Source organism: Alosa alosa, chromosome 9 (assembly GCF_017589495.1).
Source record: "Alosa alosa isolate M-15738 ecotype Scorff River chromosome 9, AALO_Geno_1.1, whole genome shotgun sequence".
NCBI classification, from domain to species: domain Eukaryota; kingdom Metazoa; phylum Chordata; class Actinopteri; order Clupeiformes; family Clupeidae; genus Alosa; species Alosa alosa.
The window spans coordinates 3,528,149-3,544,160 of NC_063197.1; the positions used below are offsets into that span (position 1 = coordinate 3,528,149).

A 16,012-nucleotide genomic window follows, 5' to 3' on the forward strand; every position below is an offset into this window, starting at 1 on the left:
AACTCTCTCCAAACTGCCGAGGGTCTGTTTCAGATGAGGTCAAGCAAAGGAGAAGTGCTCACAGGAAGGATGTGGACGAGTGTAATGTTACAGCTGCAATAGTTTTGACTTTCATTTTCCTCAAAGACTTAACTGCTGTCAAAGAAGTGAGTGTGAACTTTCACAGGGGACTCCGTAAGCCTTTGCCCTTATGAAGAAAAGGAAGGACAGACTTGGTGTTCCCAGCCTGCGCATTCCGTAAGAACCCACCACCCTGCAGTTCCTCATGAATTAACACATTTGTGGATTTAATTGCTTACCTCAGTATGTTGAGTGAAAGATAACTGTTTGTACGCATCATTTGTTCAATTCTGATGTTACTGTCTCTGACTTGGGGAGTTCATGGGCTCTTTGTTTTGCTCCAGGAGCAGATGGATTCTCCACTCTCTCCTCACACCTTTACAAAGCTAAAGACTACAACAAATTGACACTGAAATTAGTGAGGTGAAATGTGTTGTACTCTATACAGTTCAGCTTGACATACACACCGTTTTCGAATACTTGTCTGCCCATATGTATTGCAGACAAGTGAGATTCATAGGTTTCCTTTAATCTTAGCAATTATATTAGTGATATTTTTGTCTTAACTTCTTTCCTTGCTGTGAAGCAAGCCCCAGTATTGAGCATGCGTGTATCTGGCCATTTGAACCTTCTGGTTGTGTTGCCTCTGCTGCATTCTGCCCCGGGTGTTTCCCCCTTCCTGCCCCAATCACAGGTGTTTTATGTGCTGCTGTAACTCCCCTCTCTATTGCTAGTAAGCCAACTGTGATTGACAGCACCAGGCTAGAGCTCATCTTACAGCTGACCCAGTGGCATGGAAACAGTGCAGCCCTGGCCAACAAGGGGAAATGAGAGGGGGAAAGACACGCAAGTGTTCCAGGTGTAGGAACATGTGCAGTGGTGAGACTCGAACCTTGCAGCTGTCCCGCATGAGATGGAATGGCAACTTCGTCACTCTTCTCACTCTGCAACTGTGTACAAACAGGCTCACCCTTTTCCCTCTTTGCCTGGTGCTGGGCTCTCTTCCATGGCCTGGAGCACAGGCCAGTAGCTGAACGTTGACCAGCTTGGCTGACCCCAAGCCTCCTGGCTCCACTGAGTTTAAACCTTCCACAGAGATGGTCCTCATGCCTTTCAGATCCTCACCAGAGGTTGGCCCAGCAGATATCCTTTACTAGCTCATTTAGTCTCACAGACAGAAGGAAGGGGAGTCTGGACCAGTTGCTAATAGAGTCCCTGGTGACTGGGCTTTAATGGCCATTCAATATTTGGACAACCTGGAATAGTATTGGGCCTCACTGTTTCCTCCCCAGCACTGCCATATGTCCAATTCTAAGCCACAACGGTGCCAGAATGGCTCCCTATTTACTTCCGCTCACATCGAGTGGCTAATGAGAACAGAAGTTTCCATGACTTGTTTCAGATTTCAATTGCAGCTAACATAATGGGATCATCAGAGGAAGTTCAAGTTCAGAGGAAGTTTATTTGCCAAGTTCTTTCGTCTGCCTCTCCACCTCCCGTCTTTTTCGCAGAGGCTCACACCTCCTTTCCACTTCCCTTATTCTGCGTCTCTTTTTTTGTCTCTCTCTCTCACACACACACACACACACACACATACACTTGCAGGCTTTCTGAATGTGATCTTGTGCTCGCTGGTGGTGTTGCTTGACTGCTTATGTCACCTGAGAGGGCTCCCCTCTCGCTTCTCAACACTTTGAGCGTATGGCAGACGCTGGAAGTGTCTTTGCCCTTGAGCATTTTCTGTTCTTGACTTTCCTCCTCTGCAAACTCACTCCACAGCATGGAGGTGAACTCCATGGGTGCTTTTCTCCCTTTCTTTACTGTTTTATTCACACCATTTTAAAAGTTAATCTTGGGAAGAAATGGTTTCTGTTGTTAAATGTGCCCTTGAGCTCAATTTAACATTTCTGGCTTTTTATCATTAGTAAGACAATAATTAGAGAGAACTTTCATGTCTTTGCCTTTGCAGACATTTTTCATATGGTACCATCTTCAGCTCCTGTTTTTCATAGAGAAATCATCTGATGGTGTCAGTCCACATAATGTCTGCAGAAGCTTGGTTTGATAAGACACTGCCTCGGTCATTCATACTTTGTGCACTAGATCAGGTGTACACCTTGCTGCATGGCTCTTCCCCTTCCCCTCTTCCAGTAGAATGTGGAAGCCATTTATTAGGAGCAGCGCTGTGTCTTCAGCTCATGTGCTAGCAATGCCGCTGGGGGCAACATGCTCACAAGAGCACCGCTGCTCTCCTTGGTATTAGCAGGAGATTAGTGTGCCGAAACCAGAGCCTGGCAAATTATTGTGCCATTGCTCATTGTTATATGTAGTGACAGTCAGTCTTTTTCTATTAGACACATATACGTGAACCTATATACAAACTATAAACATGTGACATTCTTCCTGCCTCACTCCAATAAACCATTTTTGCCCATATTCTTTCTCCTCATTGTGCTGGAAATTCCATCATAGAATCTGGCCGACTGCGCAGCACCGCTGCCATGGCAACAGCAGCCTCCTCCAGCAGCTGTTGTCCCCCACCTCCCCTCCCTCTTGCAGGGGACCGGAGGAGCCAGCATCCGCCCCCGTGCTGGGCCTTTCACACGGGTCCAACCCCTTCCCCTGGAGGTAAGGTGACCTACTGCCGCAGCCCGTGTGTCTGAGCTGCTCTCTGAGTTTGTGCATGTGTGTTCCAGTGTCCGGGTGTATGAATGTACTGGTGTGAGCAGTGAGCCAACTGCCTGCCCTTGTCATGATTTTTAATAAGCATGTTATCTGACAAGTCGCTGCCAATACTCTGACATTGCAATAGGAGGGGTAATTAGTGCTTGATCAAAAGTGACTGTTGCTAATCTGACAGCTATTATGTGTGCAGTTTGCTTTCCTGTAACAGCACCTGACTGACGCCACGCCATGCAAATTCATCACAAACACCACTATCTGTACGGCATGCAAACATACATGAGAGTTGTTGTATAGCTTGCTCTTAATCTAGCCACTGTAGGCCTGAGGTGATGGACTGTAGCATGGAGCTAGCTGGGTTTTATTGACATAAAAAGACAGAGGTGGTGATAACACTGGACGTAGTGACGTAGGCCTAATAGTTGCTCCGGCAAGGTTGAATTTCAGCAGGAAATGTTCTTAAGGAAGTTAACCTGATAGTCAACCAGTGACCAGAGGCAGCATCGATCCTGTTTACCAATACACCGAGATTCATCACATCTTTCTTTTCTCTTCAAATATGGAGGAGTTGTAGAGCATTAAGGGCAGAAGGGGCTCAGTCACTCTGGGAGAGGCGAAGGGACACATAGCAACAGCAGGTAGAGACGTCCATGTGATAACGCCACACATTAGCGCTATCTTAGAAGAGAGTTCGTTGAGAGAACAGGGCAGCCTCCCACTAATGGCCAGCTCCTGTGGACACGTCAACAGCTTTCTGTCCAGGCTAATTGTCCCTGTGCAGCGTGAGCTCACCTTGATCCCCCCCCCCCCCAAACGCTCCTGTCTGTTGCCACTAATTGCTGAGCAGAGTGGAGTAGGGCTGATGCCCCTTAGACCCTTAGTGATTCTTTGTGTGTGCATCTGTATACGTGTGCACGATTGTTTGCTTATGGATATTGTGTGTGTGTCTTAGTGTTTTTCATGACTTCAAGGTTGTTTTTGAGGCACTCTCTGGCATAATCATCAGGAAAACACAAGGCACAGCAATCATGATGAGGATGTGAGATTAGCTTCTTTGATGCCTAAAAGGGGAAATGGCTATAGAAGCCTTTATAGCAGCTCTCTCAAAACTTTATGGGGTCTCCGTGTAGTGTGCACGATCCAAATGATCATCCAAAGCACATTCAGCTGCTTTTCTTTTGTATATGTAGTTAATGCAACACGGCAGCATCAGCATCTTTAGCTGTGGCCTATGATGTTCCCTACCTCAGGCGCTTTCCAATTTCTCCCTATGTGGAGCAGAGAGCTGAAATCTGCTATGAAACTGAGGAGCGTTTGTTGTAGAGTTGATGCAGTAAAATTATTTGAACTATTTTTGAAGCTTTGTGCAAGTCTATTCTGGGGTGCTGTATGGAAATGGATAATATTCAAGCTCTTCATCATTCCTTAAAGTGACATTTTGTTCTGTTACAATCAGGAATTTGTGTACACAAATAGATTTTAACAGCAAAGCAGTGACTCTTCAAAAATGGGCTATCCAAATGTTGCTATCCAAATGACAAACACATCTCAACTAGCTCTGGAGTCCTCATGCTATGCTGCTCTGTGCACAAGATGAGTCCCTGCAGTAATGTAATGACAGACCACCGTTCCTTCATGATGCCCACATTGCCACGTGCTATAGTGGCCTTTTAACAGCCTTAGTTAGTTCACACTGACACACTTTTTTCACCTCCAGAACACAAGTATACCAAAGTAGTGTTAAAAACATGCAAAGTAGAGATTGATTGTGGACATGTTGTTGCTATGATATGTTAAATTTAGCTAAATTGCTAGCACCCTGACTTAGCTAAGCCAGGCAGCTAAGCAACAGCCCAGTGTGTGTGTGTGTGTGTGTGGGGGGGTCACAATCTCAAAAGTAGAACTGTTTTTCAGTTTCAGCACCTCGCGTTTTTAGAAGCCTCGCTTATTTTTTCTGCTTGTGCCCCGCTTTTATAAATGGGAGGCATGTTGCCACAGTCAGTGAGGAAAACAATTCAAGAATGGTTTCTTGAAGTCAAGCGCCTAAAGGTGAACAACCCCCAAACCAGTTGGGAATGTATGAGGGGAAATAAAGCTCTTTTTAATCTGTCATGCTCCTGTTACACATTGACACACCTCTTTGTTGATTCAAATATGCACAGTTCAGACCAGCAGTAATAAAAAGACAGAAAAAGATCATGGAATAAATAAGACAATAAAGAACAAAGAGTCCTAATACCATGCACTGTAAGGAACACAATTGATTGTGATTGAAGAAGCTTCACCATGGTGGAGGGGAATAGGTGGATCTTGCCATGGTGACAGGGTGATGGTCTGTCAGCCTAATGTTATGTGGCCGTTTCATTTATGAACACACACACTCCCCCATAGACCACCAGACACAGACACACCATATTTTGGCCATGCTTGGGTTGTTATTTTTGTATTCCCTTGGTAATTCCCACAGCAAGGTCGGCTGGTGCTACACTCACCGATGTGTTGACCAGTACTGTCCCCTTATCAAGTGACTCCAGTAGTGCTACCTCCTTCTCCCTCTCTTTATCTCCTTCTCCCTCTCTCCATCTCCTCCTTTCTCTCTTCATCTCCTCCTCCCTCTCTTCATCTCCTCCTCCATCTCCTTCTCCCTCTCTCCATCTCCTTCTCCCTCTCTCCATCTCCTCCTCCCTCTCTCCATCTCCTTCTCCCTCTCTCCATCTCCTCCTCCCTCTCTCCATCTCCTCCTCCCTCTCTTTATCTCCGTCTCCCTCTCTCCATTTCCTCCTCCCTCTCTTTATCTCCTCCCTCTCTCCATCTCCTTCTCCCTCTCTCCATCTCCTCCTCCCTCTCTTCATCTCCTTCTCCCTCTCTCCATATCCTTCTCCCTCTCTCCATCTCCTTCTCCCTCTCTCCATCTCCTCCTCCCTCTCTTCATCTCCTCCTCCCTCTCTCCATATCCTTCTCCCTCTCTCCATCTCCTCCTCCCTCTCTCTATCTCCTCCTCCCTCTCTCCATCTCCTTTTCCCTCTCTCAATCTCTCTCTCCATCTCCTTTTCTGTCTTTATATGAGGCTTTCTGTCCATCTCCCACACATGCATTCCTTTTGTTGAGCATCATTCACAGGATCCTTTTTCCTCCTCTTTATCTCTAGCCAACATCACAAGGCTCTGCTCCATCTACAACTAGGTATTATTCCTCCCCAAACATGTACAGGAGATTACCTGCAACCTCCCACTGAGCAGTGAATAATGGCTGGGATAACGGAAAACCAGCAGGAGTGTTGTGTGCACACGCATGTGTGAGCTAGAGAGAGGGAGGCATGATGCCTTCCAAAAAGGAAGGTCATGTCATTAGATTGCAGTTCTCATAGTGTGTGTGTGTGTGTGTGTGTGTGTGTGTGCTGGCTGTTATAATCTGACTTGTGGGAGGTAAGCTTATCAGCAACCCAGCATATGACACTGAAATCTGTTGTTTTAATGTGTGTGTGTGTGTTGGGGGTCCAATAGACAGAGAAACTCCTGGGGTTTACTTGAGAGGGGCTGAATAGCATATGTGGTGACAGTAGCTGAGAAGGACAGGGTAGGGGGAGGCAGGCAGTTGGGAGGGAGGGAGGGAGAGAGAGGGAGCAAGACAGAGGGAGGGAGAGGGAGGGCGGGAGAGAGGGAACAAGAGAGAGGGAGGGAGGCTGGGGGACGGAACAGGAAAGACGGAACGTGGAGAGGCGAATCAGACTGGCAGTAGTCACGTCACAGGTTGCAGCAGTAGCAGCGGCATCTTTGCGCTTGCAGACAGTTTGCTGCCACCGACATCTCGCTCTCACTCACACATGTACACACACGCACATTGACAGATCCATCGTCGCTGTGACACACAGTTGGCTTGTAGTTTGGCCAGCAAGTGTTGTGCTGTGCAGTGCAGTGCAGTCGTCTCTGACAGCCATGCCTGATATCGGTGGGGACCATGTCTGACTCCTTCTGGACTGTGCTTTCGAATTTCTCACTGCCTGAGAGAAGCATGCTGCGTCGCTCCAAGAGGTAAAACACACACACACACACACACACACATCTCCTCCTCTTAGTTTGCGGTCTTGGTTTGCGTCTCCTTTTGTGGTATCGCGCACTCTGATAATTTTCTTGCAGTTTTACATAGCATTTGTGTTTCTAGTCTGTGTGTCTGTGTGTCTGTGTGTGTGTGTGTGTGTGTGTGTGTTTCTCTCTGTGCCCATACACAGTCCTGAGGACTTGTCATGTAGGAATTCATTAGCAATGGAAGTCAGGTAACTAGATTTACTCATCATGTGGGGATGATACAAAACAGCTTTTGTAAAGGCGTACTCATGTCAGCATCACATGTCAGCATGATCCTGTGTGTACAATGTGTGTGGCTGTGTGTTCTCATGCTGGTGATGTGAACAGACCAAATGGGAAGATTGTGTTTTTGATGGGGCTCATTACTGCGTGTTCTGATCCCCTTCTCCCCTCTGTCTCCTTCCACCCTCTCCCTCTCCCCTCTGTCTCATGGCTCATCTCTTCCCACTGGGTTTGCTCATTCAAGGTGCCTTTTACTTTAGTGAAAACGTTGAGGCACCTCACAGGCTTTAGTGCTTTTGCTTACTTAATACATTTAGTAGTAAATAGTAATAGTAAATAATATTATTTACACAGTTATATTCGAGTGTTGAGGGCTGAGTGTTACTCTCTCCTGATTCGGTTTCTCTCTTAACCTGCTGCAACTAGCTGTGTTGACAGGGAGCAGGTCTTGCATAGCTGCATAGCAACAGGACTTGGCTCCAGATATCTGTGTTGACGAACATTATTGCTCGTCTATGGCATGCTGTCATTCTCTGCCCTCTCCTTCTCTCTCTTTTCGTTTTCAGTTCTTTCACTCAATCGACCTCTCCCAAACATTGTGTCTCCCCCTCTCCTATCTCAGTCATCCTGTCTTCCTGTACCTTCTGTCTGTGAGGTTGATCTCTTCAGCTGTCTCAGTACTCCCTGTTTTTGTCCAGATGATCCCGTTGTGTCCCCCGTCTCTCATACCAACCTCTGCATTTGCTCTCCGTCTGGCCTCAGAGATGGGTGTTCTTAATTAGTAATTTTAATTAGGTCAGAGCGGGAACAGAGTGTGTATGTGTGCGTGTGTGTGTGTTGTGTGTGTGTCGCACGCTCTCCACCGTGGTCTGTAGTGGCATGTGGTGTGACTTGCCTGGGCAGGGCAACAAACACTGAGACATTCTTCTGAAAGCCTGCATGCACGGTCAGATCACATGCAGAGTTTGGACTGCCCGATGGCTCTTCGCACTTCAGTATGGCCCCAGATGGACAGATAGAGGTAGTGATGGAGAGGTGGGCATGAAGTGAGGTTTGTAGGTTTCAGTTAAGTACTGCAGTTGTTGTAGGCAGCCATTTTCTGCCAGAAAAGGTTTTTTTATTTCAGTGGTTAACACCTCAGCTGCATTCCTTCTCTCTTCCTTCTGTTCATCTGTCACACCTCCTGCATCAGAACAGCAGGACACCGCACTGTAGTCCTTTTCAACACTGTTACCCTCCACACACCCACACACACACACACACACACACACACACATACATACATACATACATACACACACACACACAGAGAATCAGTTTGCTCATGTCTTTCTGTCCTCTATCTACTTGCCTTCAGTAAAGATCCGACCACGTGAAGCAGTTCAGCTCAGAACTTGGATGTCCTTGTCTGTAAAGCCATCACACGCCCATCGATAGACATTGAGCCCCTTCTGTGGGAAAGGGCTAGCAGCAGAAAGCTGGCCTCCTGGGTAAAGAAATAGAATCCTAGTTCACCAGCAGTCATATTGATTAGATGTAGTTACGGTCAGACATAGAGGACCATATAATGAAGTAAAAGCTTTATTGTAGACAGAAACGGTGGTCTCTCTTCACTATTCTCTTCATTGTTCTCAGTACTGCTATTCAATTCAGTTGTTTGTAGCTCGTAGGTTGATTGATGTTTTTGTATTGATCATATTGTTTACATCAGAATTTTGGTATGATTGTGTGTATTCGTCGTAGTGAAATGTTGGTTAGGAACCTAAACTCCACTGTCCCAATCACAACACCTCTCTATTTCGGTCTCCATCCTTTCCATTGCCCTTCGCGCTTTTGTGACGTCTCAGTCTTAATGGCTTTCTTTGTCATTTTAGCCTCTTTATCTCTACACCCCCATAGTTCTGCCGTAATCCATTTTTTCTTTCAGTCTGGCTCTCTCTGCATTATTAATAAGTGTCAGTTAGGATGAGTGCCTCCCTTTGAACAGCCACCTGTCTCATCGAGTCATCACATAGCCAACACACATCATGCCTTCATGACCATCATACACAGCCACTCAATATTATACTCCATGGGTGTAAAAATACATCATACTGTCAGTGTACAAGTGTACTCTATATAACTAAATATGGCAATGAACTCAAATTTGTGTTCAGATGTACCATATTGAATCATATAATTTGATGCAATGTATTCAAACATGCATGTGTTATAATGCATTCGTTTGTAGAATTCAGAATTGTAGAACACAAATGCTTGTTATTAAGTTAATTTTACATTTTTTTGTTATCTCATTTGGATAGTTAAAGCTGTTAAATAAGTATTTATTTCAAACTGTTACTATAGTCCCGCATGAATGGTTGCTACGCTGGAACAGCCTACCACCTAGGCTACATATAGCCTAAAACAGTCAAAACATTGATGGAATCAAAATAAGGCATTTTTATTTTTTTAAATTGAACTGCACGTTCCCGGCTCTCCAGTCCAGCCTCGGGCAGCTGAACAGCGGTAGCGTGCAAAGAGTGGTTGGTGAAGCGCTTCTCAAGTCCAACTAATGTGCAGCAGCAGGTGTTCATTGAAAGTAATTTCTGGTTGGCCGTAATCAGACATATTCAGCGCAGCGGTGTTTCTTTGCTGTTTTTCCTTGATACAATGTTTCAAATTAACGGTCATTTTCACTGAACGTTCTAAAGAACTCGGGCGAATTGATACAAAATATGTAGGCCTAAGAAGGTCAAAAAAATGGAACTACTTCATAGCCGTGCAAATAACCGATTTTTAATTGCACGTTCTAAAGAACCTTCACAATGGGAAACTGAATCAAGCAGTAGAATAATGTACGTTTGTTGAACTCAGAATTGTACAACACAAATGCTTGTGGTCTGAATCCCTGAACTTTTGAACTTTGAACTAGGGATGTCCCGATCCAGCTTTTTGCACTTCCGATCCTGTACCGATATTGTAGCTTTTAGCATCGGCCGATACCGGCCGATCCAAGCATGTATTAAAGATTAAGATATTTACTTATTTTGTTGTTATACTCATGTTGAAAAGGGTTTTACTCTTAAGAACAACTAGCCAACTTAATTAGGTTAGTTTGAATAATCCACGGTGGTTGGTAATGAGAAGCTGCCCTGTTTATTCTTAACAGGGTTAAATAAACACAAAATAATAAATAGTCAATTAACCACACAAACTGAATTGGCATCAGTGCTCTGCTCTTGAACAACAAGAGTGTAAACCAAGGCTTAAAAAGCCATTAGTGCAAACAATATTGTAAACTGTATAAAAAAAGCAAAACACACAGAAAAGCTGAGTAGAAAATAAATAGTCAATTAACCACACAAACTGAATTGGCATCAGTGCTCTGCTCAAGAGTGTGAACCAAGGCTTAAAAAAGCCATCAGTGTAAACAATATTGTAAACAATATAAAATTATATATAAAAGCAACACACACAAAACCTGAGTAGAAAATAGTCAAATTGCCACACACACACTGAATTGGCTATAACAACCCAAATAACAGTCACGCCTTCTACAGTATTGCTATCTCCTCCACACTTTACTGCTCCATCTCCATCTCCCTTCAATTTCTACTGTTTGCCCTTGCTGCAGTCTGAGCATGATGGGGAGATTCTTCTTCTATTCACAAAGGTGATAATTTCAACATGCTCAGGTGTCAGCCTGCTCCTGTGCTCATCAATGATAAGTGAGACTGCGCTAAAAAGCCTCTCACTGTTGCGTTTTAAAAGCGAAACTGATGCCACAACTGGTCTGGGTTTGCCGAAGTAACCTAGGCTACAGGCTGCATTTATTACAGAAAATCAAGCAACATAGCACGTAGGCCAATCTACACTATTTAGTGACAGGAGCTTAAGTTTACCGCGACAACAGCTGTCACTAATTCACATCGTCGTAGGCTGCGCCGATGCACAGACTAAACGGTAAAAAAAGTTAAGATGGCCAACTGGAAGCTTCTACCCTTTTGGATGTGTAGAGTTGTACGCCTAGGTGCACTTAGTTGTTAACGATTGACCAGGTTGCTTTTTGAAATGAAATGCGTTTGTTAGGCTAGCCGATTGTAAAAATAGGGAAATTAAAGTGCGTGCTGTGCCTATACATTACACAAACAATCTTAAATCGCGGAGATGACATTCGCTAGACAGACAAAGCTGTCAGCAGCAACATGCATAAGAGCCTTAATAGTAAGAGGGTCTCGCGGACACTCGCGGTCGCGGTTAACATTAGGCTATATTAATTCAACTGTGACATGAAATATTGGGATGCTGGACAGGTCGCTAGGTGTGCTGAAAAACGCGGACCGGATTTGGGGGGAAAAGCTGGAAAAAAAACTGGAATGGATTACCTACATCGGAGTTTTGAAAACAAACTGGATCGGGAGTCCGGATCGGGATTTTCCTGTGCAGGCCGATCACACATTTTTTGCTAATATCGGCGGCCGTCCCTACTTTGAACACAATACAACTACCTGTAGTGATTCAACTGATCAGCTTATAATTCGCTTTAATGACAAAATGCATCTGATCCTAATTTGAAGCCACCATGATGATATGAGGCTGGCATTGTTAGAGATTGATCTACCATAAACCTCTGTTTCAAATTGGTGTCAATTCCAGACTTTGTTGTTGACTGAAGAGACATTTCTTCATACTCCTTCCTTCCTAAGCCTAATTTGTTATCTACACCATTTGTAGGACCGCGCATTTGAGTTATTACAAAACGTTCTGCAGTATCTCACTTAAGGATTTAGCATGCAGAAACACTTGGCCATGACAACGTTGTGTATTTGAGACCTGTGCTCTATCATAATTGTCTTAGTAGAGTTTATGGGGACTGTTTCTTTGCTTGAGAGAAAGCAGAGTAGTTGGGCTTGTCTTTGTTTGTACTTAGAAGGCTTAGGCCATTGTCTGAGGAATAGTGCCATTAATCTTAACCTTGACTGTTGCTGCACAGCAGAAAGAACGTCTTCATTCCCCACTGCCCTCCTTCATCTTCATGCTGTGTGTGCGTGCATGCACATGCGTGTCCCGCATGTAGTATATATAGTAAGTATAAGTATATATACTCTTTTGATCCAGTGAGGGAAATTTGGTCTCTGCATTTATCCCAATCTGTGAATTAGTTAAACACACTGCACACAGTGAACACACAGTGAGGTGAAGCACACACTAATCGGGCGCAGTGAGCTGCCTGCAACAACAGCAGCGCTCGGGGAGCAGTGAGGGGTTAGGTGCCTTGCTCAAGGGCACTTCAGCCGTGGCCTACTGGTCGGGGTTCGAACTGGCAACCCTCCGGTTACAGTTCCGAAGTGCTAACCAGTAGGCCACGGCTGCCCTCCGGTTACAGTTCCGAAGTGCTAACCAGTAGGCCACGGCTGCTGGAGACGGTGAATGGTGGGGAAAAACCAGCTCTAGAGACAAGGGAGAAGCGGAGTGATGTGAACCGACATGTTTACTCTACATCAGCAACTCACTCACTCACTGTTTGGGTGCAGTACGTTGGGCAGCAGCAGCAATGGATGTGTGTGTGTGTGTGTGTGTGTGTGTGTGTGTGTGTGTGTGTGTGTGTGTGTAGGCGTGTGGATTAGGGAGAAATGAAAAGATCCTGCTGCTCAGGAGTTAGCAGGTGATGGTTACATCTTTGTCATTTTGTCATGTGTCCCTGTGACCATAGATTAGAGATCTTGTGAATCAGTGTTGCTTATCCAATCTAGATCACACCATTCTCATTTTTCTATTAGCTGAGCAACACCCCTCTCTCTCACACAGGTTTGCACACCTTGCATGTGTGGTAGCTTATTTTCATGTGTACAAGAGGGAAAGAAAAGGCTTGGCTTCTCATATGTATTTGTAATAGCAATGTGTTGCTATGACAGTTCTTGAAACGCACATTGAATCTATATGTGCTGCCCTTTCTGACAGCTGTGTGTGTGCACGTGCCTGTGTGTGTGTGCCTATGTTGAAGGCCTGGTGTATGGATAGTGCTGCGGTAGCAGTCTTACACTGAGCTGTAATCTGTGAGGGCCATAGGCAGTGGCCTCAGAACTGAGCCCCTCAAACAGCAATGCGCTCACCTGGCAGGATGAGCCTGTACTTCATACATCCTCACTCCGCTGGACTGGATCACAGTTAAGCTATGTCAGAAGTGAACCTGTGTGTGTGTGTGTAGTATGTGTGTGTGCGCTGTATGGCTTTATGTGTACACATTTCTTTCCAATCATCGGTGTTTGTCTGACTGCTCTCTTTCAAAAGGACTTAAATTATGCCATTACGTCTTCTGCTCAAATGGACAGGCAAGCACACCCTCTCAAGATGTGCACGCCCACACACATGCGCACACACACACACACACACACACACACACACACACACACACACACACACACTGATCACTAAATAAACACTTTATATTTTTAATAATTTTTGGTTATTAGAATAGAGATTTTTTTCGATGGCAAGGACATTTCTGTACAGTAGTATGTTTCTGTTATGTGTGTGGATCAAATGACTCAGTTCTGTAGTTACACATCATATCACTCTTGAATTTCCCCTGGGGATCAATAAAGTATCTATCTATCTATCTATATGGTGTCTGATCCTGAATATGGGGAAAAAATAGGCATGGATCGATTTTTCTATATAGCCAGCTTGATGGAGTGCTTGTACAGAATCTCCAGGTGACACCAGCAGCCCTTGTAGCATGACCCGGAGCTCTCTCAAAGCAGAACAGAGTAATCTTTCTCGCCGTTCAGTTTCTTTGAAGAAAATGTCTGTAATTGACCTAGCAAATCATGGGCCACTCTCAAAAGCACAGCCTGGTGATGAGCCTGCTATGGATGGCATGTCCCCGCAATCAGAAAGAACCCCCGGCTTCTTGTGATCGACACGTCAGCCATTACAGGCTGAATTACTCCTCTATCCAGCTGCAAGATCTTGGCAGTGGGAAAGGACAGGCGCTGGAACCGGATATCGATCAGCACGTAAAATGAGCAGCAATTTTTCATTGTTAATTTTTAAAGTTGTGTGAATTCTGAGGTTGCAGCCTTGTGTCATGTCAATCAGTCTCATAAGCTGGGGGAGGGGATTCATCTAGCTAAGTCTTTCCTTTTCCTTTTCCATGTTTTTAGCCATCAAGCCAAGCTAGTGTACGATTTGATGTTGGCAGCAGTTGGCTGAAAGAAGCCTTGATTACAGGGAGTCTCTTTGTAGATCTCAGAGACAGTTCCTCACACACTTTTTGTACCAGACCTATACTCAAGGCAACAGATCTGGAAGGGCTAATCCAAACATCTCTGGGAGAGCCTGGGAGCACACAGAGGAAATGAAGTCTGGCTGGCAGGTGTGCCTTCATAATTACTATGCTCAGTGTGCTAATAGGCTGAGCACATCTGTTAGCCACAATTATGTTGTTTTTATTGTTGATGTGCGGTGCTTCCTGCTTAGGGCGACTCATTGGGTGCTGTAGCAAACATAAAGGCGGTTCATTTTGGTGATATGATGGAAAAGACAATTGATAATTTTTAGCTTTGGTGACACATTACACGCTCGTCTACAGTATACTCGCATAACCAGTTTGTTTACCCAACCACATTCTGCACTGTATACTTGGCTGGTGTAGGAGTAATGAGCAAGTCATGGATCCTTTTTTGTGTTGTGTGTGTGTGTGTGTGTGTGTGTGTGTGTGTGTGTGTATGCACACTATTGATTGATGAATGGCCCCATAACTGTGAGCTCTTTCTGATATAATGCACATATGTTGAGGTTTGGTGTGGCGGTGAACAGAGACTCCCAGACGTGTGTGTTTGCTGCAGCTGATCTCCAGTAGCGGCACAGCGGTGCTGAGGGCCAGCCCAGACAGCTGGGGCCGCTGATCAGATGTCTGACCCTCTCTGCTGTCACGCTGGCTCGCATGTCAGGAGAGGCTAGGGTTACAGTGTAGTAGAACAGAAGGCTTTCACTGAACACAGACTGGGATACTGGCAGCTCGAGACAAAGTGAGGTTGGAGTCTGTAGAGGGTTTGTGATGCTTGGTGAAGAGTTGGTCTGGTGCAGGTGGCGCATTAGAGAAGAGAGGGCAGTCTGCGTCTGAGAATGGTGGGAAGACAAAGAGTAGATCTAAGCCCCCTAGGTTCAAGCTCAAATCCCTGGTAACCTCTCTCACACACACACACACACACACACACACACACACACACACACACACACACACACACACACACACACACACATTTTATTATATTAATCATATTAAAATCCAGATTTGTGTGTTTCTCATCCCATTATAAGCCAGAATGAGATGTAATCCGGTCTATGATGGAGAAATCGTAATCCCCTTAGTGCACTCTCCGCCAGCTGTGCTCAGGTGTAATCACTCGTCTGTATTCAAATCCACATGAAGACATTATACAACCAGACAAACATCCACAGCAGTGTAAACATGTATTCAATCCACCCCACACCTGTCCAAACACCCACCTAAACCTGCTCCATATCACCAAACCACACAGAAATGTATATTATGCCACAGAATCCTCCATCTCATATTGGCATTAACTGTGCAACATTATCTGTGCAAAAAATGGACAGATATAGACAACAGACAGAAGCAAACCAGATACACAGTAAACCATTTATCTGTTTGTTAATAGATTGCATCAGGCACAAGCATTTGTTGCAATTTGTTGTTACCTAGATATCAATTAGATATCAATGTTACCTAGATATCAATATTCTAGTAAACAAAAAGAAAAATGTAAATGCTAATAACTGGTTAAAATACCTGTATCCAAAACAACATTTGACACACAAAACCCTACTAAAAAAACACACACACACACACACACACACACACACACACACTTGCACTCAGCCTCAGTAACCCTGAACGCACAGCAGCCTAAGCGAAGCGTAGCAAATCCCCTGTCAACAAACCAGCAGTGAGT

General features: G+C 44.9%; 1 protein-coding gene across 10 annotated transcripts in view; it reads left to right on the forward strand.

Annotated features, from left to right (window-relative positions):
• mast2 (microtubule associated serine/threonine kinase 2) overlaps nt 1-16,012 on the forward strand; it is a 122,023-nt gene that overhangs the window by 73,230 nt on the left and 32,781 nt on the right. For 4 of the 10 annotated variants that reach the window (XM_048252731.1, XM_048252733.1, XM_048252732.1 and 1 more), the window contains one exon: nt 2,533-2,688. The exons of 4 other annotated variants lie outside the window; for them this stretch is intronic. In XM_048252731.1, the coding sequence (XP_048108688.1) occupies nt 2,533-2,688 (156 nt within the window). Of the gene's footprint in view, nt 238-2,532; nt 2,689-6,474; nt 6,774-16,012 lie in introns of those variants that run through there. 2 more of the 10 variants (XM_048252737.1, XM_048252738.1) reach the window with 2 other exon arrangements.